This window comes from Thunnus thynnus, chromosome 10 (genome assembly GCF_963924715.1).
Source record: "Thunnus thynnus chromosome 10, fThuThy2.1, whole genome shotgun sequence".
Taxonomy (NCBI): Eukaryota; Metazoa; Chordata; class Actinopteri; order Scombriformes; family Scombridae; genus Thunnus; species Thunnus thynnus.
The window spans coordinates 23,348,458-23,373,034 of NC_089526.1; the positions used below are offsets into that span (position 1 = coordinate 23,348,458).

Sequence of the window (24,577 nt, forward strand, 5' to 3'; positions counted from 1 at the left end):
GTCAATGTGTGAGTGGGTGAAACATTTCAGTATTGCCCTTTATGTTCCCACCTACGCATACTTGACTATGTGGGGAAGGCTGCATCTGTAACATCTGCGTTTTACCTCTGTTTACTTCTCTCCCTATACCTTTGTTTGCCCTTCTGATTTTGCTCCATCTCTTTTTTTCTTTTTTTTCATTTCACCCCCTCAACCCTGCAGCGGTAGAATGCTGTGGCTCGCAGTGCTTTATTTATCATTGTGTACCTAGAGAGGACATGTTTCATCCGCCAGGCCGTGTTGCTGTGCCCGATCGATCCCAAAGTGTCTGTTGACTGAATAATGGAGCAAGGGAGGGGAGGGAGAGAGCGAGAGAGAGGGAGAGAGAGGGAGAAAATGGGAGAGAGAGGAAGAGACAGCGAGAGAAGCCCTCCCCTCTCTATCTCTAACACAGCCACGAATGTGTAAAACAGTACTTGCCACAAATCAAGTGCTGCTTAATTGGGGTAAAAAAGTACTTAAAAATCAAACTTACTTACTTTAAAGTTACCTCAAACTACTTCTACTCTGGATTAAATACACTAAATATACAATAAAAACTGTATTATCTTAACTGGGATGACTGTTGGGCTCAGCATCCAGCCAAAAGACAGGAAAACACAGATGGATTGATGCTACTCCACTGCGACACCACACATACACATCTCATTTCAAGGGTGAAATGGGTTGCCAGGGGTGCCCACCTGTACAGATATTGCACTTTCTGTTTCACATTACATTTGTTTGGTCAGTGATAGCACGAGCAGTTTTGAACTCAGCTGCGAGATACAGACCCTCAGATATTTTTGAACTATTGCAGTCTAGGCCTTGTGGATGCAGTTGGTTTCCAACTGCCTGCGATAAGCTCCGGAGCATGATTGTGCTTCACACGGACATCCAGCCTCCCTGTTGAATTTTCATGCTCTACTTGGTGTGTTGAAGCCTAAGTAGTAGTACATAAAGAGCAGGGCTACAACAGCTACTCTCTACTTTTTCAAAATACAACGTGGTTCACTTCCTTGGAACCAGAAAAAGAAATCTCATCAATTATTGGCACTATACATTTTCTCTTGCCAAGGCTCAGCTCTAGTTAATGCGCAGGTCGATCATGTGCTCTACCCATGGTGTGTTGTCCTTGGCTCAATTTACGTAGATTTGCCCTTGATGTAGATTTTTTTTTAATTTTCCACTCACACCTCTAAACTCTAGGTTGCCTTTCTGTCTCATCAGGTTTACTTATGAGTAAAGCCTCAAAGGATTTTTTTTCTTAGAGCTAGAGCGCTGCATGTCAGCATTTAATGATATGTTTCAACCTTAGATACCACTTGACATTGAAAGGCTTGGACAGATACAAAATGGATCCAAGTTTTGTCAAAGTGATAATCAGTGACAAGAAAAAAACTCCATTACTAATTATGCAGCAATGTGGATCCATCTTTTTGACTGTACAATTAATGTATGACTTGCATTAGAGATACTGTATTACTGTCACTGATGAATACAAATGAGCAAAAGTATCCGCGTTATTCAATATGGTCCTCTGATTGTGTTTATTGTATTTTTCATTAGAGTGATGTGTATTGAGAGAGAGAAATAGTAGGTAGAGGACAGATCCAAGGTTATTGATGGAGGCTATTAGCCCTGAGCAGCACGCTGTCAATAGGGACTCTAGCACGGCTGTTTAAACAATACACTAAACATGTAATTGCGAACAGAACATTACTACAGGATTCAATTTAAAACCTCTCTGTGAATCCCTGGTGTGACCTAGCTGCACTGTCAGGAGTTTGCCCTGAAAAATTAGCAAATGATTTAGTGCCGACCTCAGTGACTTTTAAGCAGAGAAATGTGGGTGAGCATGCTAAAACATATATGCGTGTGTGTGCGCGCGCGCGTGTGTGTGTGTGTGTGTGGGCCAGAGAAATAAAGAAAAGCAGAGCAAGAGAGGTAAGAACAAAGGCAGAGAGAAACAAAGGACAGCAAACAGATCAGATAGGAGGTGGAGGGAGATTGAGAAAGAAAGAGAGAAAGTGAATGTTGTGTCTCCTTGATAAAAGAAAGGACAGGCTATAAGCCAAAGCAGTCTGGCCGGTTGGGACACATGTTTTCAATAACATCAGATTGGCATCAGACCCTAAAACCCAGCCGTCTTCAAGCTTGCAAAGACTTGCAAACCTGCAATTGATTCGTACCCTTCCCCTCTCCTTGGGCTGACTTTATTTTTGCCTTTGCCCTCCTCTTGACCCTGCTCGGCCCTCCCTTTTTATTCAACCCGCTTTCCTCCCTGCTTTTCGCCTCTCTAATTAGCTGCATTAGCATTTCACAGTCATTTAGCGCTTCGCCGGAAGGAGCCCAGATGACCTCGGAAGAGAGGTCGGAGAGGGTTTAAGCACCGTAAGCGCACAGATGCTCGCGTTTGAGCATGCATTTACACACGCACAGGCACACACAGGCACGCACACACACGAAGACACCAAAAATGACCAAAAGTAAAGCAGCTACTTCGGAATAGAGAAGAGGAATTAGAAGAGGAAAGGGATTAGACAAGACAACTATGCAGAGAAGGAGGAGAAGAGAAGACAGAGTTGAAAATACTTGAAAGCACATTAGGATAAGGTGGAACAAGAAAACAATAATATAGTATGCAGGGAAAAGGGACTGGTTTAAGAGGTGATAAGGAGTTGGTAAAGTAAGTAAAATGTGTAAAGCACAACAGGACAACAGTCAGAAAGAGGAAGAAAAGGGAAAGCACGGATGCAAAGGAGGACTGAGACGACAGGGAGGAGGAGAAAAAGAAACACAGAGCTGCAGGGAAGCGTCTCCTGAGATTGCATCACCAGCAGCGTTCCTAGCAGACAGGACCGATCTCCAATTTCCTCCTGAAACAGGCAGACACTCGACTCTCTGCATTCAGCCTGGGAGCATTGCAGATAGCCTCGGCTGACGAAAGTCTTACAGCGGCACTGCAACACTGCCCAACTTCCCTGTCTGCAATCAAAACCTACATGTCTGACAGCTTGTATGCATAGGTGCATAAATAAATGCGCCTGCTGCATCAGTCAGATGTAAGAATGAGGGTGCAAGTAGGAGTGGGGAAAGAGAGAGAGAGCATGTGTGTGTGTGTGTGTGTGTTCGGCCTGTGTCTGTTTGAGAATGTGTGCGTATGTGCGGTCTGCTCATTTGCATGCAAGTGCTCTTGTGAGTAGTGTTGATGTGCTGATGGTTGGCTGATGTATGTGCATCTGTGCAGGTTTGCCAGTGTCAGTATTGCTTACGTTTAAATACCGGTGAAGTTGTGACTTTTTTTGTGGTGTTCCCTTAAAACATGTTTGACAGGGAATGTGAGCCGAAAGAGGGACACATTTGTAAATCTGATAGGAAATCTTTCCACCTACCCGTTCTGCATTGCAGTGGGATCATACGTCAACGCCATACCACTCTAGAGAAACAGAGAGAGAAAGAGAGAGAGAGAGACAGAGAGAGAGAGATGAACATTTAAATAAACTTTATCTTTTATACATTGAAACTTTATCACTTAAACATTTATATTTTCTAACCAAATAAGTTACTATATCATTAAGATTTGGATGTGTAAACTGTTATTTGATGGTGACAAAAAACTGTTTAGCGTTACTCCTTCTGACCAGGCAGTGAAGTGACGGAGAGACAGACTGTAGGGAGGGAAAGTAGGATGATTCATGATGTAAAATAAACAATGAACACACAAGCTTTCACTTAAAATGAACCAATTTAAACAATTGAGTAGGACACAAAGACCTGCTAAATAAAGAACAATGGATGATGTCCTAGGTAGCGGAAAAATCCCAAATGAGCCACTTAAAAGCAATTGATCAGTAGAATGATTCTAGAATGGTAAATAAATACTCAAAAATATAGTAGACTATATACTGCTGTACAGCTGTATTTAACAATGTGAAATGATATATAGAGATTAAATAAATGCACACAAAGTTAATGGAATGAAATGGATCTGCTTGAGTTAAAACGTGTGAGCCTCAAACTTTGTAAACTGTACAAAGATAAAGAAGCACAAAGAAGATTGTTGGAGCAAGTTCCTGGTAGGTTTTGAAATCGGTCTGTCTGAGCTGTCACACACACAGTTGGTGCTTGTTGCCACAGCAAACATCTGTACTGTCTGTAATCAGGAAACTGACATTGGCCAAGAGACACCAAAACCAGTTATGAGTCAAAATGAGCCGAAAATTCATTTTAGTGAACTGAGAGGACACTGACGGGAAAAAGCCTCTCACAGTTTGAGAGCCAGATGAAAAGATTTGTAATATTGTGATCCAGTTTTCAGCTCCATTGTATATATTGTCACCATTTTCTAACACAAAATATCGAGCTACAACACACTGTTAACCGCATGAAGTGCTGCTGATGGACTGTAGTTTTCTACAGAGCCCTTAGTTCCGGGCTCAGTATCACAACACTACAAATTAATAAGGTTTGGCACTCTATCTGCATTATATCAGTATCAGAATGAACTCAAAACTACAACTACAAGAGGGTATTTTAGTTGTCTTTGTGTTCTCTCTGTCCCTCCTCCTATCCAGTAAATGTTGTCCCTTTTGAGTCAAGTGTTAATCATTGAGTAACACTTTTCTCTCTCTCTTTTCCCCTATGCAAATGAACGAGACTGTATTGAGCTTTGAAAAAGATCCACTCGACTGCCTCTTGTTGATGTTGGAACAAACTTTAAGCAACACTTGTGTTTTTAGTCTTGTAATCTTTATTTTTTTCTCCATCTCTATCTCTCCCTCTATCACTGTTCCACCCTCCTCTGCAGCCCTACACAAGTCATTTGTATTTCTTCTATATTCCACACAAGGCTCCCCTTCCAAATTGGCACACGAGTTGAAAGCGTGCCCTGATGTTGAACTCTGCGGCGATGTTTCGTTTTTCCCCAAACATTGTCTCTCGCCAGGACTGGGGCAATATAGACTCTAGGAATCAATAAAAAGAAGTGCCAAAAATGGATGACTTCATAAGACAAAAATGAATTATTCCAAAGCCCGGGATTTATTTTTATACAAACATCTGACTTAAAGGTGCAACCTCACTACTAGATGCCACTAAATCCTACACACTGCACCTTTAACCAGGTAAAAACTACGTTACACATACACAAGAATTCTCCTTTTCACCTTGAGCAAAATTTGTATTAAGCGCTGGTTCCCTGACAATCTATTGAATTATCTTTTTCAACAAAAGATTTCTGAGCTAGAGCAGGAAGAGATCAGCTCTGTGAAACATCCCGATTTGTGTTTTGACCTCTACGTTTCCTTCATCTAACAGCTAAGACTAGACAACATTCCTCAACTACCGCATTAGTGCGTATGTGTGTCCACGTTTGTCACTGATAACTGTTATATGTGTGACTCACTCTGTGCATAATATGTGTTCATATCATAGTCCCAATGCCAAACTCATGAAGGAGTGAGTGGGTTCTGGAAAATTATGGTCAGCTGACTGAGTATAAGGACACAGCAAGGCTCCTCAAAGCACCTCAACGGTCAGATGTCTTATCAGATTAATCAGCCTGAACTTGAAAATCTGTCTCCAACAAATGCAAAAACCTCTGAAGAGATGCTTTTCCTCTGCAAGCCCTGTTTTGATATGTCACTGTAAGCTCTCACAAAATAAAAACTGAAACTGCAATCTATGCCCGCTACACACAGACACACGTGAAGGTCACGCACATACACTGTGATATCCTGTTATTGTTGTGGTGGCTCATGTTTCAGCGCGTAGTTGTTTCAGCCGGTTTCATTTCACTACACCTCACCGCTCTGCTCTTTCCCAGCCTCCATGTAATGCGAATGTTGGGAAACTGTTAAAAACTGCACTCAGTGCGTGGGTGGCGACATTATTATTCACTTTCTCTTGTTCTGTAAATTAAAGCTTTGGTATCGACACTAACAACTTCTGAACTCTACATTGTGCAACAGTCAATTTGCTTTCAATTCACTGTGCAAGGTTTCATTTCTTCCGGAGATGACAGACTGGAGGTGGGAGTTTCAACAAAAGGAAAAACAACTTTGCATTGAAGTCTTGCAGAAACTTTGTATTTTAAATTTAACAACCTTCATATATGACAGCTTTCATACTGTCAGCAGCATCTCTAATTCAGCCTACAGCATGTTATTGGAAATGAAAGATGATAATGACCCCGTAGGGGGCCTGTCAAGCTTTTCAGATTTTATACTCTGCAATAAAATCTGAAAAAGAAACTGACATCAGCCAGATTTTTTAATTTTATGAAAAAGATGACTTTTTGGACTTAATGTAACATTTCCTGCAGTACAGCTGTGGCCATGCTAGACTATAGTCTACTGAACTGTATGTAGACTATGATAAGATTATTGTTAACGTTTTTATTTCAAAATTTAAAGAGGCTAAGCCCCTTCAGATGCACCATCTCGTTTTCGAGGGAGTCCTCAGGCACAGAAAATAAAAGTCACAATATTTAAACAAAACAAAATACATTAGATAATAAATTAAACAATACAATAACACAAAACAATCAACATAATAACATCAACATGGACATACACATAAGGGCTCTCCCACCATCCCAAAACCCACCCACTACATCTTTTACATGAATCATCTGCACAAAGTATGAACAAGATTAAAATAAATGAAAAGATCAAATAACATTATGTCAAATGTAAAGTCTACTTATGAACAAAATGAAGGTACATACAATCAAAAACAAGAGCAAGTAGATTTAAGGTCGACAAGCAACAAAGTCTTGAAGTCATGGAAAGAAGTAATTGATCTAAGTGAGTTAGGTAAATTATTCCAGTCTGATGGTGCTTTAAACTTAAAAGCACGTCTCCCAATTTCTTTAAAGATTCTAGGCACAAAAAAAGGATGAGTGTGAGGTTGAGTGTGTCTGAGTGAATATGATGAACCGAATGCAACCATAAGATGTTTTAAGTATAAAGGATTGTCAAAGTAAATACAACAAATGAAAATGTCTCCTGGAGTGAAGTGGTAGCCACTTCAGTGTGTCATACATCAAACAATGATGTGTGCTGTAAGTACACATCAGGACAAATATTATTGTAAACTACATTTAAGGGCTGAAGATGGGATTCAGAAGTGTTCTGGTATATGATATCACCATAATCAATAATGGGGAAAAAAAGCTGTTGGACAGAGAGTAAAACAATTCAGAATCAATCCAAAGTGCCACGTATTTAAATTTATCAATTTTAATAAGTGAAGACCCATCAGTACAATCAATAACCAACTCAGATTATAACTAGTACCAAATAACATGCTGCTAGGCCTCTGCTTGTTTAATATGAGATTGTTATTTAAAAAAACATTTTTGAACAAAAGAAAATTCTGATTGCAGAGAGCTTTAAATTTTAGTTATATATTCTTTTTGCTGGAAAAGCCGAGTGGCAAAAGGTTTCAAATAGGTAAATGGACATACTGCTGGCATACTTGTGATATAGTTAGAATAACACCTCTTGTAGTTTTGTTACTATTTCCTCTTAAAAACCCTGTAAGTAGACACAGTGTACTCATTCTGATTGTGAGAGGAAAGAGGCTATTGTTGATTTAGGAAACAATGGCTTCAGCATATTTCTGCCTGAGCAAATATTATGTTGTTTTCTTTTTTAGTGTAAGAGGGTAAAAAAAATCATGTTTTAACAAACTGAGAGACATGATTGTTGTTACGATTACTATATACTACTTTTCCGTGTCTGCTGCTGGGGATTTTTTATGATGGTTAGTAGTGAGCTTTTTTTTTGATGATTAAATATGCTTTTAAGCCTCACCTCTCCTTCCCGTGTCCACGGTCGGCCATTTTGGGGATACTTGACCTGGGTCTGCCTCTTTTTCTGGCCTCCGTCAGCAAACTTGCACAGCAACGGCTCTGCGGGGGCTGCAGAGTGGGTCAGGCAGAGAGAAACAACAGAGATGGATTAATCAGCAAGATTTCATACTTTATGTTAAGGGTTATGTTTCAAAAGTAAGATGTAAAGACAGAGTGTTATGCTGTGGCTTAAACAAAAACATAACATGAATCAACTGGACCTGAAAACAGCACTTCAGCTCTTACATTTATCTCTCCCCTATTCCAAACATCTAAACAACAGCAGTTATCGCACCATCTCCTACAACTCCTACAACCGTGCTTCGACAAAAGCAGCCTTGACATGGAAACAAAGCCACGGGCTAATCATCAAAGCATGGTGAGCGCGGTTCAAACGACAAGCCAAACAGGCATACTTAATACGCTAAATAACTCAACACAGCTTGACCTCAGGCAATAGACTGCGATTGTGATTTCTCCAAAGACAACAAGGTACTTTTTTGGACTCGAGAAAAGAAGAAAGCCTTGATTACAAATAGGATTAGCTGAGTGTGACCTCCCATACAAAAGTTCACCAAACTCTAACTTAAACCTGATAGGCTGCAGTTTCAAATGACCCACAGCCTTGTGAAATAGCAGGAAGTAGCTGGATTGGGGCAGGATTATACTAAAGAAAAAAAAACCCGCTTTGTTCTGTAGCAATTTATTAGATTTTAAAAGCATATCTTTAGAATTTGGTAGAAAACAAGAGAGTTTGGAGAATGGTTTCTATTTCTGGGAAATGCTTCAGAATCAGCATGACTCAACAAACACAATAAAAAGTATTATCCCAACATGAAGCAGGACACTCAGATAAGACACTTGATGGCTAATGTAGTCAGACACCGGACAGACAGACGTCTGTCTTATGTGATCTCTGACGCTGTAATGTAAATGTAAACTCCTTGTAAACCTTTTATTCTACATACTGTAGTCACACAGATTTAACATGTTGCAGACTAACAGACATGATCATTTACAAAAATAAGTCAATAAACCTAATGCATACTAAATCATCCTGGATGTAAATAATATTGCCTTCTTGTGGTATTATGGCTGTTATGCAACAGTTGTCAAAGCATGTGAGCTGCCAGAGATGTGTTATACAATTAGAACATTTACATAAATGTATGTACTGCATGTTCCACGGTTAGAAAATGTGAAAAATGTGTATATTAGTGTATTCAATTTAACTTCCACTTCATCAGAAGTCCAGTGATCAGTTAAAACATCAAAATCTATCTGAAAAATCAAGCACTCATCTTATGTAGAGCGGCAACAATTGGATGATTAATTGATTAGTTGATCAATTGAAAATTAATTGCCAACTATTTTGTTGTTTTTTTTTAGAAAAAAATGCCAAAATTCTCTCATTTCAGCTTCTTAAACATGAATCTTTTCTGGTTTCTTTAGTTCTCTATGATCAGAAACTGAATATCTTTGGTTTGTGGACTGTGAGACAAAACAACACATTTTAGGTTGCATCATGGGCTTTGAGAAACAGTGATCAACATTTTTCACCATTCTCTAACATTTCATAGAATAACCAAATAACTAATCAATTAACTGAGGAAATAATCAATAGATTAATTGATAATAATAATAATCGTTAGTTGCAGCCAGTTCAAATTGTCTTCTGATGAGACTACAAATTAATTGGACAAAGATAAGACTGATAAACTGAAGATCTCTAAATAGCAATTGCAGAAGATGCATAGCAACCAATGAAGTACAGCAAATCATCAAAAAACTGTTAAAATACAAAAGCATTAAAGTTCTTCCTGGAATTATACAGCCCTATGCAGCCCCTAGCCCCTATCACTAAGTGTTCTGTTCATGTCCTGATTCAGTTTTTATAAAGACACTTCTTGACCCTGAAATGGAATAAGCCACCTACTTTGATGCTTTGCCTCTCACTTGTTACTTACATCCACCAAGGCATGTTTGAGTCATTGACTGCATCTTTAAAGAGTCTATTAGCTGGCACTCTTGTCCTATTTAACTGGCAATGATTTCAAACTGCACAGAGAGTCAAAATGTGGATCCTCATCACTCTGTGTAGCTTAGAAATAAAGAAGTAATGTTATTAACTAGCAAAGGCGATATCATCATGCTGGTACTGATTCAAGCGTTATGAATGCCAAAACGAACTACGCAATTACCCTCAAGAAAAATGTTTCTCCATCTCAGTAAACTGAAAAATGAGAAGAGGTGTTCTCAGCGGAGACAAGCATTCAGAGCTCAAGGTTGAGACGAGTTATTTGGAATGCCTGGGGCCTGGATGGGTACTCCAAAGGTAAGTAGACGAAGAAACACGGTGCTGTATGATTATACTGCATTTAGGAGTACTTTGTCATTACACTGTTTTAACTTGATATCTATCTGAATAACAGGACACACGGCAGAGCCTCTGTTATCATCCCTTAGCTTTGCTATTCATCTTTCTCAATCACCACCCCTCTCTCTCTCTCTCGTTTTACCCACTTAACTCCATGCATTCATATACATCTGGTAAACAGTCATGTGCGTAGGTGCATGGGAGGTGCGCAGAACAAAATTCAGTGTAGTTTCCTCTTGGAAAACAACAGCCAGGCCCAGACAGAAATGCAAAATATGGCCAAGATTTACTTCACAGGAGATGGATGCTTTAAAGGATAGGTTCACAATTTTTTGAGTCTGTCTTAAAATTGAAAAATAGTCAGTCTAAAAATAGTCAGGTGTCCATATGAACATTGAAACAGGTTTCTCTTGCTGTAATAATTCCTCGCGTTCATACTGACTGAGACGATCCCCTCCAAATGCCCTTACAGTGTAAGTGATGATGGACAAAATCTATAGTCCTCGTTTGGAGTATTTTAATGGTTTATCTGAAGATAATATAAGGCTTCAGCTGTCTGAGTTAGTCAAATAAAGTGGATATCTTCCACAGTCTTTACAGTAAAAAAATCCTTCTTTGTGCCTCGACAGACAGTGTTTTCCTGTTCAGCTGCAGTGGAAGGATTGTAACAAAAAGACAGAATTTGGCACTGAAAAGACAGTAACTTTGAAAGATATTGAATTGATTTAACTAATTTGGATGGCTGAAGCCTCATTTTAGCTTCAAATAAAACCTTTTAAATACATTTTTGCTCAGAAGGAGGGCTGCGGATTTTGTGCCCCATCACTTACATTGAAAGTACACTTGAAAAATTGTGAACCTATCCTTAAAGTGAAGATTAGAAAAGACAATCAGCTCAAATTAGCTGAGAGTATTTATTAAAGTGGGCAGAGATTAAGCTTTTAACAAATATGTTGGGTGCTGTCTGTTTCTCAGTGTTATCTACTCACTTAGACCTTCTCAGTCATTCTTCAGCAGCCCTGTTTAAGAGTTAGGACTTGGCTTTAGAGTTAGTGTTAGAAACTACAGCAAATCCTCTGGTGATAAGTAGTCACTGTAAGGGAAATGTAAAAACGGGTAAGAGCTGAGTTTTGAGTAAAGGTTGAATAAAAATATGGCATTCATGGCTGATAGAGAGATGAAAAGAAGAGTATTTAAATGAAATAGTTGTGAATTTTAATTTCTAATTTAGAATAGGATTAGGTTCAGACTATGGTAAAAGATACATTTGAGATGGCATAATGAGGATTTAACTCACAGGTTTACAGGAAAAGGAAAGAATATATTTATGTCCTTCCAAAGTAAGTTTGGTGATATGTGTGTGTGTGTGTGTGTGTGTGTGTGTGTGTGTGTGTGTGTGTGTGGATGGTAAATGATTGCTACTTCATAAGTAAGATAAAATATGTGATGCAAGGACACACACACACACACACACACTTGATACTGACTTAAAGGCAAAATCTGTGCTCTATTGCTGTTTTGTTTTAGTGGTGTGACAGACAGAGAAAGCCACACTGTCGACAGCTGACATGCTGTCAAGTCTATAGTCAGGACACTTTTTTCCTACTCTGCGTCTTCTCTAAAGTACCACACAGAGATACTGTAGCAGAAACTCCTGCTGATCTGAAACAATTGCTTGTCCTTGGCATATGCATGAAAAGGATACCTCTGTGTTTTGAATTGAATCTGATATTTTTTTCCACCAGGCTTATCAAATAGACAGCCCAAAAGTTTGTTTATTTGGGCCATTTATTATTGGAATTAATTATGCAAAAATGCTAAGAAGCTGATCCTAACAGAGCAAATTAAAAGTGATTGTTGAAATGTCCCTTGATGTGATTGATGCCTACTAAAGAATGACAGACTAATTCTAAATCTCATGATGTACCTTTCCCTCATCCCTATACTAACATCCTGTGTACAACATGACAACACCGGGGCATTTCTGAACAGTTCTTGTTAAAAGTGACATACAGTGCAACAGCAACAGCAGGGACAATAAATGATGAATAACACCATTTTGTATAACCCCAAATAGCAGCATACATCTATATACACAGACAAAGAAATTCAAATACACAACATTGTTGCTGTAAGCTGTTTTTATATCTGAGCTGGTGAAATGGCTCCAGATATTAAAGGGGACCCATTATGCTTTTCCTAATTTTCAGTCATATATATATAATGTTACAATGTTGGATGTTTATATTAAACATGGCCAAAGTGTCAAATAATGAGGTAAACGTATGTAGAAGTAATCACTGTGAGCAAAAGGCACTGGCTTCAGACTACCCTGAATGCTTGGTTTCCAACGTTTTTTTCAACTTTCAGCCTGAGTCGGTTTGTGACGGATTTCTTTACATGGTCATCTGCTGCAGGCACAGAGCGTGAGTTCACTGCTCCGCTCTGCTAACATTATGGCATTTTTTCATTGTTTTGAGGGTGGTCACACCGAGCCATTACTTGAATCGAGTTGACATGCTGAGTGTTTTTCCATTACACAGCAGGGCAAAGTAAAATAAGTTGTTTACCTGTTGGAAGTGTGCTGGTCATCTGCAGCTCTTCATCAAACATCATCATCACTGTGGCTGTTTCTGCTTGTACTATTCCTCCCTGCATTATTTCTAACTGATCTGCTGAACAAAGAGCTCCAAATATGTCCATATCTTGTTGTGCCGACTGGTTTTTAGCACTGCTAATAAAGCACCGCTAATTTGGTGAGGAACACGTTTAATTTCCTGTAAATTATGAACAGTAAAAGTCTCCAGTTATTTAGTAATTAAAAAGCTGTTAATATGAAGCAGTGAGGCAGGAAATGTTGGGTTTTCATCAGCAGTAACTTAACACGACTCTGATACGGCTGCCCCTTGGCACGCTTCCTGAAAGCTGGCCAATCGGAACAGAGTGGGCTCATTAGGAGGGGGGCCTTAAAGAGGCAGGAGCTTAAACTGCCTGTTAAAGACAGAGGCTGAACTAAGGGGCTGCATAAAGGGAGAGTAAAAGATAAATAAGGATTTTTTTAAAAACTGTAAATCATGCAAAGCTATTCTAGTGGAGTCCAAAAATAAAAATATAGAGCTGGAAATGAACATAGTGAGTCCCCTTTAAACACTGGCCCAGTGCTATGAGCCTGGGTTTATATGGACAAACACGCCTACACACACACATACCGTACATCAATGTTCTAATGTTTTGGTTGCCTTAGTGCATTCTGGGCTCGAATTAGTGTTTTTCAGAGACAGCTGTACAAGTTCAGTATTTATATGGGCAGGAAATTAGGACAGGCCCTAAATAGTCCTGGAGAAACTTCTTCTTTTCACTGCTCGATGATTAAAATCTTTGTATATTGCTGACAGATTCTTGGAGTTTAATCCTATCATTTAATTATTTTGTCTGACATGTCAGATTATATTGTCATAGCATTTCACAATTCTGTCAAAGTATCATATAACATAGAGAAGACACAGTGTTTGAGCTGTAGCTTTTTAGTTTGTGTGTATGCATGCATTCTGTGTCAGTGTGAGGAGAATTCAACTGAATGTCTTGTTGGAAAAGTTTTTTTTGTGTGTGTGTTGTTGTTGATTCTCACTTTCAGAGGAACAGGATATCTGTCACACAGGGTATAATTAGTCAAAATTTGTCCTGCAAACCAGGCATGAATGGTTCACTGGCTATTAATTAATCAGTATTGGCTAATGTGCAAAAAGTTAAAAGGATAGACAGCAAAAATCAGCCCACCTATTAAGACATTTTGTTTATTGAATGATTTGAGTTGTCTCATTAAAACAATGAATCAGTTCAACAGAGCTATTTTTTGGCATTGTTCTAAAACCTCATCTGTGTTTTACTTCCACAGAGCTAATGAAGGGTTATACATACAAAATTATGGTAAATTACTTTCACAGTATCTATCAGTATGCGTGTAGTGCTACACAGCCAAAGAAATATGTAAAATCTTATAATGTAAAAACAGACAAAAGCAGTGTCACTACTGTATTAGCTTCAGGTGATGCCTGTGGTGGCAGAATTCTGATATGCATTTCTTTGAGGGAGAAAACAAAAGAAAAAAAGCTGTAATACACTCTGCAATTCGATTTGTATTAATTCACAACCACAGTGACAAGCCATCAATACTGATGATAACAATAATGAATGTTATTTATTCTTAAGAGGCAAGCTTAGCTGCCTCATAAGCAGGAGGCAACAACATCAAAACACCCAGAAACAAGATCACCTGTAGAAAAAGCTACTGAAAGTGGTGCATCAAATTAATTATTCAGCTTGATTTTACAGTTACATTAATACAATCTGTTGCTTTTCACAAGAGGGCTGTAAAAGGAAGAAGGACATTTTTAATTGTCAGTTTGACCCCTGCTGCTCTCACTCCTGCGACGCTGTAACATAAACTGATTAATTATCTCTGCCAGGCATAAGATCATGTGTTTGGTCGTGCGTGTCCGTGTGTCTGTGTGTTTGTGTGTTTGTGTGTCCATGTGTGTATCTGTCCGTAGCTAATCTTGCATACTACTGGACCCATCAGCCTAATATTTTTGTGCACATTTATGACTGTATTCTCAAGGACCTCTTGTGGTTGCAGTGATTCACAATTGTTGAAAAACTATTTCATAATGCATTTTATACCGCCATTGACTGCTGACTGCTCACTCCTCTTAACCAGCCAGTAGGGGCTGCAAGTGAGTGCAGTGAGTCTGTTGCAGGCCACATTTTGGCCTTTGTCGTGGCTCATAAACTGACATCCATAGAAAAGTTAGGTCTCACCTTGAACCAGAGCATCTGCTGATTAATTCCATACCCAATATGTTATGATCCACTAAAGTTAAGCAAGGTATGAGATGAATAAATCCCCGTTTTTATTGGCTTTGCCACCATCTTGACTGTGAGGGAGCCGGGACGGACGACTGAGTGACATTCAACTCTTCTTTGATTGGGAGAAGAGAAGGAAGTAGGGAGGAGTTTTATTTTGTGTGATGTGTTACAACAAACTGTTCTAAATAAATAACAATGTTTAAATTGAATAGTTTGGACTTACTGTCCCGTTTATTGTTATCTTATTAAGATTAGATACAGTTAGGTGAAATTAGGAGTACGCTCGGTTAGTATATCAATACACTATTCCATTCATCTTAAAGAAATCTGAGACTATACATGCCCGCAAACACACCTGGTGGAGAACTGCACTCTACTGAGTGCACGCTCTAGTTTATAATGAATTTGGGTGCAGCTGTGTGTGATAATAGATCACTTTTGGCTATGTCAAACTAATTAACATTGTCTGAATCAAATATTTGGAAACCCATAGAGTTTAGGGAGATTTAAAACTTTAGTAAACAGGAGGTGGAGTTGATGAGATGAATAAAATCCAAATGGAATGAGGAAAAATTCACACATAAATCAATGTTTGTAGCCCTGAGCACAACAAAATTTCTCTCCCAGGCAGTGTCTCTCTTCAGTCAGTGTCCCAGCAGGTAGGGAGAGGGGCTCATACACTGTGGGAAATCCACATATCAGTGCTTAGTTTGCAGTAGAAAGTACTGCACTATGCAGACAATTGCTCACTTCTCATAAAAAATTAATGGCGGCAAAATTGGCGGCTTAGTGGATTACATTTGGTGAAGCTTCACCATAAAACTAAAACACACAGTAGGAGCAAGGACGCAGCCGGTGAATGCCTATTTTTTTGTCAAGTATACACTGTAGTCACATTTGTATTAATCTTTCAACATGTCACACATTAATATAAAAAGTGTCTTTCAATAAATATGGCTACCAATTATGTGATTGATAAAGATGTCAACTTTTAGTATTTGAATCTGAATTTGTTATTTTTCCTTTGCTGTACAGCAGGTGCTTTTTAGCTTCATGTCCATGGAGAGTGTGTAATCTGCAATACTGAGAGACCAAAAAAGACCCACCCACACATCAAACTACTATGCGGTGTGTGTAGTTGTGCATCATGGCACATATGTGCTTCCCAGGAGACAGTATTACTAAACAACATCTGTCATTGCCAAGAGCTGCGAACTTGACAAGAGCAAGTAATTGAAGTGAGAAGACAAAATACTTAAATATGCTAATTTCCAGGTCTATATTCTTATTCTGGGACTCCACTAGAGTAGCTTTGCATGATTCACAGTTCAAAAAACTCCTTATTTATCTTATACTGGCCCTTATGCAGCCCCTCAGTTCAGCCTCTGTCTATTAACAGACAGACTTAGATCCTGTCTCTTTGAGGCCCCCCTCCCAATGAGCCCACTCTGTTCTGATTGGCCAGCCTCAGGAAGCCTGCCAAGGGGCAGCCATATCAGAGTTGTGTTAAATTACTGCTGATGAACCTTTACTGCTTCAAATTAAAAACTTTTAAATGACTAAATTACGGGAGACTTTTTTCTTTGTTCAGCGGATCAGTTAGAAATGCAGGGAGGAATAGTACAAGCAGAAACAGCCACAGTGAGATGTTTGATGAAAAGCTGCAGACGACCAGCACATCTCTAACAAGTAAACAACTTATTTTACTTTGCCCTGCTGTGTAATGGAAAAACACTCACAGCGTGCCAGCTCGACTTGAGTCATGGTTCGGCGTGACTACCCGCAAAACTGTGGAAAAATACCATAATGTTAGCAGAGTGGAGCAGTGAACTCATGTGTTGTGCTTGGAGCAGATGACCATATAAAGAAATCTGTCACAAGTTGACCTCAGCTTGGGCTGAAAGTTGAAAAAACTGTTGGAAACTGAGCGTTTACAGTAGTCTAAAGCTGGTGCTTTTTGCTAACAGGGATAACTTCTATATACATTTACCTCATTATTTGACACTTTGACCACGTTTAATATGAACATCCGACACTGTAACATTATAAATACGGCTGAAAATTAGGAAAAGCATAATAGGTCCTCTTTAACTGGACAAAAGCTACATGTGGGTTTGTTTGCAAAGTGGGGACAAAATATATTTGAACTAATCAACCAAGACCTGCAGTACTTGATTTATCAGTTCAATTTATCTGTCACAATGTGGATTAAACAGTGAATAGTTACACTCCAATTTTTGTGTTTTTCAGGGTAAAAAAGAGATAAAAAGACAGCAAGAGATGTAAACAAAATGGCAAAGAGGTGGGTAGCTGGTGTGTCTGAACGTGTAAAGGTGAGTGCTATAGGGTAAAAAAAAGAACTGGTGCTTTACAGATTTGAAAAGGAGGTTTTGATCTGTGGTGTTTCGTGTTTAACTGACAAGATCTGTATATAGGTAGCAGGGTGTGTGACTTGTACTGTTAAGAGTGGAGCACATACTGTTACCACTCATTGGATGTTGCAAACCGCAGCAGGGCAACATGGAAACCGTTAAAACTCCTGCAGAGCAAACAAACATATCCGTTCCTGTTTTGGTGATAGGAACATAAGAAAAGAAATAGGACATAAAGAAAATAAGGGGGAGCATGATGAAACACAGGCATAGATTAGAAGAAACTAAATGGGCTGCACCTGATAAAGTGCAGGCGATAAATAATATACATCTTAGCTTTGAGGCATCTGAGAAAAATGAGAAATCCCTCAGCTGAGCTGAATGGGATGCATCAAAGAGCTCAAAGCCCTGGGACAGAACAGTATACACTCCAGAGGGTTACTTGTTCAAGCATCACACATGAGAGGAACTATTTGCCACTAAATAAAAAGTATATATTAAAAATGTTATTGATATTGCTATTAGCACTTTTATATCATTATAATTGAGATATGTGCAATAAACAACAGAAGTGAGATGGATTTAAGGAAGCTTGGGGATATTTAGAAGATATTTGCACTTATTTAGGTTCAAAGCAAACTGAGATGGTCTCCATCCCATGCCGCCCTCTCATTTGGCTGCTCCAGTAATGACTACCACTCATCAAACTATCCCTGGAGGAGAGGAAATTTACTACATTCACTAAATGTTCTCATCAAAAAGCTGAAACAACACAAAAGGAATTGGCTGTACAAGTAGGAAAACAACGTAGTGATGCAGTGACATATTTATTTAAGAATTTAATTCCAAAAATGATGTAAAGATAGCACCAAATGTCTTTGCAATGTTCAGAATGCAACAGCATGATTTGGTTAGTACTTCAAAAGCATCACATTTTAACTGCTAAATCTATGCTGAAGTATTGAATAAGTGCCTCCAAATAACACATGTAAGCTGACACCAGGCCTGACAGTGCAGTACTGCCACATAATTACACAATCTTTTTCTCAGTGCAGCCCCCTTCAATTTTTTCCTCCATTATCAAGAATATCAAATAAAATTCATTTCCGATTTATGAAAGTATTGAAGCACTTCAGCAATGAATGGGGGCTTAGTGCCTCATGATCATACCAGACATTTAAAGCTGCACGCACATTTAAAAGCCTCATGATTATTATTGAAACTACAAAATGATAATTGCTTTACAGTGAGATCTGGACTCTTTTCATTCTTGTCCTCAGTTTGTCTGCCCATTAGGGGAGGGCAGGACAAAGAGAATTGTTAAAACTATAACGCTACATGAGATAGTGGGAGAGACAGAAAGATCAGACAAAGGTCATTGGTAGATGCTGTTTAGCCATTTTTGTGTCACATTATCATATGTAAAAAAAAAAAAAGAAAAGTTAACTGAACATTCAGCCTCTGGATTAACCATTCAAGAATTCAAAGGTTCTTGTATTAGCATCCAACAATAAGCATCACAAAGCATTAACCAAAAAGATGTGTTGAGAACCTCTCAACCTTTAGCAAGGGGTTAAGTATGTGTGTGTGTTGGCATTTTTGGGAATAAACCAAAATTAATTCAAATTGCAGGTTATTTATTATTGTTTTGGGCCTTTATGTTTTACGCAATAAAGACAAGCTAAAAGAGATATAACATGTGAATTCGGTTTTAGAGTAGATTTGTACAAAATGGACGAGATGCCCCATGATATTTTCTGTGAGTCTGTCTCCCACCCTCATCCGTGAAATCAAAAGAATCATTGCTTCAGGTTTTTTCATCTTTGAAGTCAAAATTCCCTTGTTTCCAGTCTGTTTTCCTTTTTAAGTCTTTGAATCTGTCATGAACAACAAGCATAATGTGTTGCTTTGACATGTGACACCGTGATGGCGGAGCTGTAGCGGATGCGTGCTCTTTATGGCTGGATAGAGACAGCTTCCCACCGGTGCTGACTCTCTCCATCACCATGTGGGGGCAGAACATTATTGAACGACGAGCACAGAGGAGACAGAATTACAACGTATAGTAAATACATAGACTGTGATTACACGATTTACACTTCAGATTGGAATGTCGAATTTGCATGACAGCTCCGCTCACTAAAGACACGAGGACACATTAGATGCAATTAGGTTGTTTCTCACACATTTCAAGCTGTGGAGCTAGTCCAAAGACATGTGAAACTAAATAAACCTAAATATCCTGTATTCATACAAGAGAACCTAACATTAAAGATGGATCTGCAAAAAGTCTGACCATAATCTAGCACTTTCTGTATCAGTCAGAGGTAAACAACAGAGAGATTCAAGTGTATGTCCAATCTAGACACTATCTCTTTGAAAAGAACCACCAGGAGAAGTCAGAAAGCTGCGGATCAATGGACTTCCTGTTAACGAGGGCTGATGGAAGCTCTAGCCATGTGATCAATGTAGGCATTAATCTTGTGGCTAGAGAGTAAAATATTGCTGTTTCCTGTCAATACATCAGCCTCAATGGACAGACTGCGATACCAATCAGAGGAACACACAGGCAAAGGCACAAGCACACATCACTCAATGATATACACACATACAGGAACACACAGACGTTACACAGTAACAGAATAAGGGGAATCCTTTGATAACAGTGATTTTTGAGGTGTTTTTTTTTAAGACAACAAATGTAAGTAATAAGTAGACTAACAACAAAACAAAGCACAAAGGCCTATCATAATGTCACTGCAACAGCCTCGGAAATGCCAGAGACTGTCAGTAACACAGAAAGCCAGTGACATAAATCAACAGAACCTGGCTTCAGAGACACACATTTTCTCTCTGTGCATTACATCAGTAAGCATAGTGAGCGTGTGTGTATGTGTGTGTGTGTTTCGTGGATCAGCACACAGAGGGTTTGGCTGGCCAAATTCCACCGGTTAGTGAGCTCAGAGCAATTTAAGTAGTCAACATACATTAATAGTCACTCCCACACAGACAGACACACACACACACACACAGACACACACACACAAACAAAGGAGAGAGGAGAAAATGGACACTCCTTGAAAATACAAGCAATACACGTCTTTCAATATAGAGGGCAGTGACTCTGTGGGAATAGAAAGAGTGAGTGTATGTGTAACTGTGTGTTTTTGTGTGATTTTAATTAGTTAAGTTAATTAACTATCTATTAATACATCCCAGTCACTGGTAGCCTCAGAATACCTCCTGCCCTTTCATTGCAAGCGTTTCATTTATAATTGAATAACATCATAACCTGTTGTGGAAATCATTTAATAGATTATGGTCAAATGAATCGAGACAATAATGTGAAACAATATTTGCAAGTTCTTTGGCATCACATTATACTCTGCACCACAACAATTTTCTTTTCAATTTGACAAGTAATTGTCAGCTAAATACTCTTTACAGTGCTGAGTCACAGTTTTTGCAAGACTTAAGATTTAATGTAGGATTTCAAGTGCCTCATACACATAGGCTACAGATAGAAGCAGCAATTGAAGATGCAAGTTTCCATCCAAACGTAACACACATTGTAATCAAAATTCCAGAAAAGAAAATGTGAATTATGGCATGTTTTCATCTACTACTGTGAGTATTAGGAGTTGACTCTCCAGACTCTCCATGACTCTCCATTAAACCATTGGAGAAGAAGGCGGCGCAAATATCAAACACCGGAAAACCATGTGGAAAACATGTTGGAAATGTGTTTATGTTTGTTTCATGTATTATATTGAGGAAGGTTACAGTCTCCTCATCAGTTCACACGTCTGACGTTTTTGTCTGCTGCTTTTTTTCATGTGATGTTTCAGTGACATGCTTCATGCGTGTCATTATTTATCTGCTAAGTCTGTTTCCGTTGCACTTTGTCACATTTTGTTTTTTATCAATACACCCACATTGCCACCTAAGCATAGCCTACACACTTTTTTTGCTATATGTCAACTATGTGTCCACTGGGACAGAAACACACATATTCACTTGCTACAAAATTACACAGCTATACCTCTCAGTATGAAGAAGTAAAGTGTGTGTTTGTATGTGTCTGGGTGAGAAACTGAGCCGCCCACCATGTTGTACCTCACAAATCATGCTGCCAGGGCACGGGGCACAGCTCTCTCTGTCTGCCCTTGATTTCCATTTTCTTCAGTGTACCGCACCACCTTTCTCTCTATCTACAGTATATCTGATTGTTCTGTATCTCCATCTCCTCTCTCTCATTCTGTGTCACTTTCAGTTTGGTTCCCCCCACCTCAACTTTCTCTTTTGTCCCATCTCATCCTTGCTCTGTTATCTCACTCATTTTAAGGCACCCCACTTGGCTCTCTCTCTCTCTCTCTCTCTCTCTCTCTCCATTGGTCTTTCTCTCTTACACCCAGACACACACACACCTCATCATCTCTTCAAACCCAATGACATCCTCAATCTCATCCTCATTGCATCTCCTCTTCCTCCTCCTTTCTTCCTCCCTATCTATTTGTCTCCCTACAATCCATCCCTCCACTTTTGTCTTCCACTCTGTTAAACGACAACAAGTCTTTGCTGTTTATTTGGGGAACATCAGAGACAGATTGTTTGCTTTAGGGGACGTCTGTCTGTGTATACGTGCCTTGCGTGTGTGTGTGTGTGTGTGTCTCACACTATGTCCTGTACAGTCAAGGAACTTATCACTAAAATCTTCCTACTAAATCAACTCAAGTTGTTTGAAGGAGTGGGATAGAGAGAGAAAATATCATTTGCACTTTTACACAAACAGATGTTTTAATAGAAACAAGCAGTGATGCCCCAGAATCCAGACATATACTGGATTTTACTCTGTAAAATCTATTAAATTGACTTTTTTACTGCAAAAATGAGAGGGATGGATTAAACAAATATCCCCAAGAAAATTATCTAGTGTGCTGACATGATGTCACACAGCATAATGTCTACCACTGTGAAAACACGGCTGTATTCTCTACAGCATCCCCTATAGTCACAATAGACAAAAAATGACCAAAATGCTTAAAAAGGAAAGAGATGACCCACTTTCTGAAAAAGTATAGTAATAAAATAGGCCGGGTATTGAACCTCAGTACCTTCTGAATACTGATCAAAATGTATTCACAGCATTGAGTATTCAAAACTGTCATCCACACAAAAAAATCAAATGCTCAGTCAGATTCTTAGTCTTATCTACTTATTCTTTGATCAGATATTTCCTGAATTCAGGAAAACTTTGCTAAGTTTAGTCTGTATTTTATTTGGGATAAGATCTTATATTGCTGTTTGTGTTAAGATATCATTAAGAACTCATATTTTATTAAATGAAAAAGGTACTTGTGGGATAAATGTGTTCAGACGATACCCAGGCCCATTCATGAAAGCTGTCCACATATGGATCTTGTCATTATGTGCACATAACCACACAATGTCATCTGGTTATGTAATAAATGACAGCTGTGATCCCTCCAACAAGACACAAAATGATCTGCATTACATTTCCTCAACACATACAAACCTCTGAATTTATTGGAAATGCTGCCAGACGGTGGAGACTAACTGCGTTCAGGTTCAGATAATCTGACCTTTCAGTGCAACAGCCTTGGTGTGATTCTGTGGGAGGTTTGAGTGTGTGAAGCCACAGAGTGCTGCATCTAATACGGGCACCCTGACCTACAGAGAAACCACTTGCTTCCTCGATAGGAAAACGCTGCTTAGACAGCACAAAGCTATTTTCTTGGTGATTGACACTCACCTGTCATGCCTGGAGGGGTTTTCAAGAATTTCCCGTTGAAATTTTGAATCACCACATCGCACTTCTCTGTTGACTCCATTCTGAAAGAGAGCGGAGGAGGAAAGACACAAGGGCTACTTCAGGACAATCAGCTCTATCTGTCACAATTCAATATGCACAAAAGGTACTGTGGCTCTTAAAATGTGCGTCGATGTTAAACATTTGTACTGTATATATGTGTCTGCAGAAGTGTCCTAGATTACAGTAAGTGCATTAAATGCCTGTCTGTTTATGCATCTGTGCTTGTTCATCTACATATGCCTGAGAAAAATGCCTTAGGTATGCCTCTACATGTGTGTGTGGGTTTGTGTGTCTGTCTATGTGTTTTCTATGGGGTTTCCTCTCCTTTGTCCCGGTTTAAAAGCTCCATTCAGTCTGATCTGTTGTGTGTCATGTCCTCTTTGTCTGCTCCTATTCAGCTCTGCTCACCCAATCACAGCTCAATGACTAATTGCCTGCTTGGCAAGCAAAGCCAGTGTGTATGTGTGTGTGTGTGTGTGTCTGAGCGAGAAAAACAGTGATGACAGAGAGAGATTGTGTGTATGCCTGTGTGTGTGGTATGTGAGCATGTGAGCACGGGTTTTCTTCACATAGCCAGTGACCCTGAATGGAGCCCTGACTGCATTCTAATCACTGGCACACTCCACGGTGTAAGTGAGAAGACCACACACACACACACACACACACACAGGAGAGTGAAGGGGCCAAGGGCACAGGAATGTGAAGTCGTATCATTAGAGCTAAAAGTCCTTTGGTTGTAAATGGCAGGGAGCCAACTCAGGGTAACAGTGTCTCTTGCAATTATTTAACACATGAATCTGGACCTTATTGTGAATATTATAAATCAGTAATATTTTGTGTCTGATAAGTAATTACAGTTTGTCCAGTTGAAGCTAACATTTGAATAAATTTGGATAAAATGTTCGATTGACATGTGAAATTTGTCTGGGACAATGACAGCAATAGAAAATCTTAAGTGGCAATGGGAAATGTCACCTCAGTTTCTAGTGTGGTGAAATGCTAACTTCTTGGTGCATGCAAGACTTCTACACAACAACAGTTATGTAGGGCTGTAGTCTGCTGGTCGACGGGTTGATTAGTTGGTCGATATGCTCTTATCCGACTAAGTTCTCATTGGTCGAATAATCTCCGTGTTATTTTCATAAGCAGAAAAGTGCTACATCAATAGCTTTCCAGGATTAATCCATTATTTCCTGCGGTGGGAGGGACAGACTAACAAATTACCTGTAAAAACGGAGGTGTATTCAAAACAC

The 24,577-nt window shown here is 39.1% G+C and overlaps 1 protein-coding gene across 4 annotated transcripts in view; it reads right to left on the bottom strand.

The window, feature by feature from the left end:
- LOC137191770 (RNA-binding motif, single-stranded-interacting protein 3-like) overlaps nucleotides 1–24,577 on the bottom strand; it is a 138,377-nt gene that overhangs the window by 14,851 nt on the left and 98,949 nt on the right. For all 4 annotated transcript variants that reach the window (XM_067602152.1, XM_067602151.1, XM_067602153.1 and 1 more), the window contains exons 6-8: nucleotides 23,265–23,344; nucleotides 7,839–7,945; nucleotides 3,414–3,457 (exon numbers count right to left, since the gene is read on the bottom strand). In XM_067602152.1, the coding sequence (XP_067458253.1) occupies nucleotides 3,414–3,457; nucleotides 7,839–7,945; nucleotides 23,265–23,344 (231 nt within the window). The remainder of the gene's footprint in view (nucleotides 1–3,413; nucleotides 3,458–7,838; nucleotides 7,946–23,264; nucleotides 23,345–24,577) is intronic.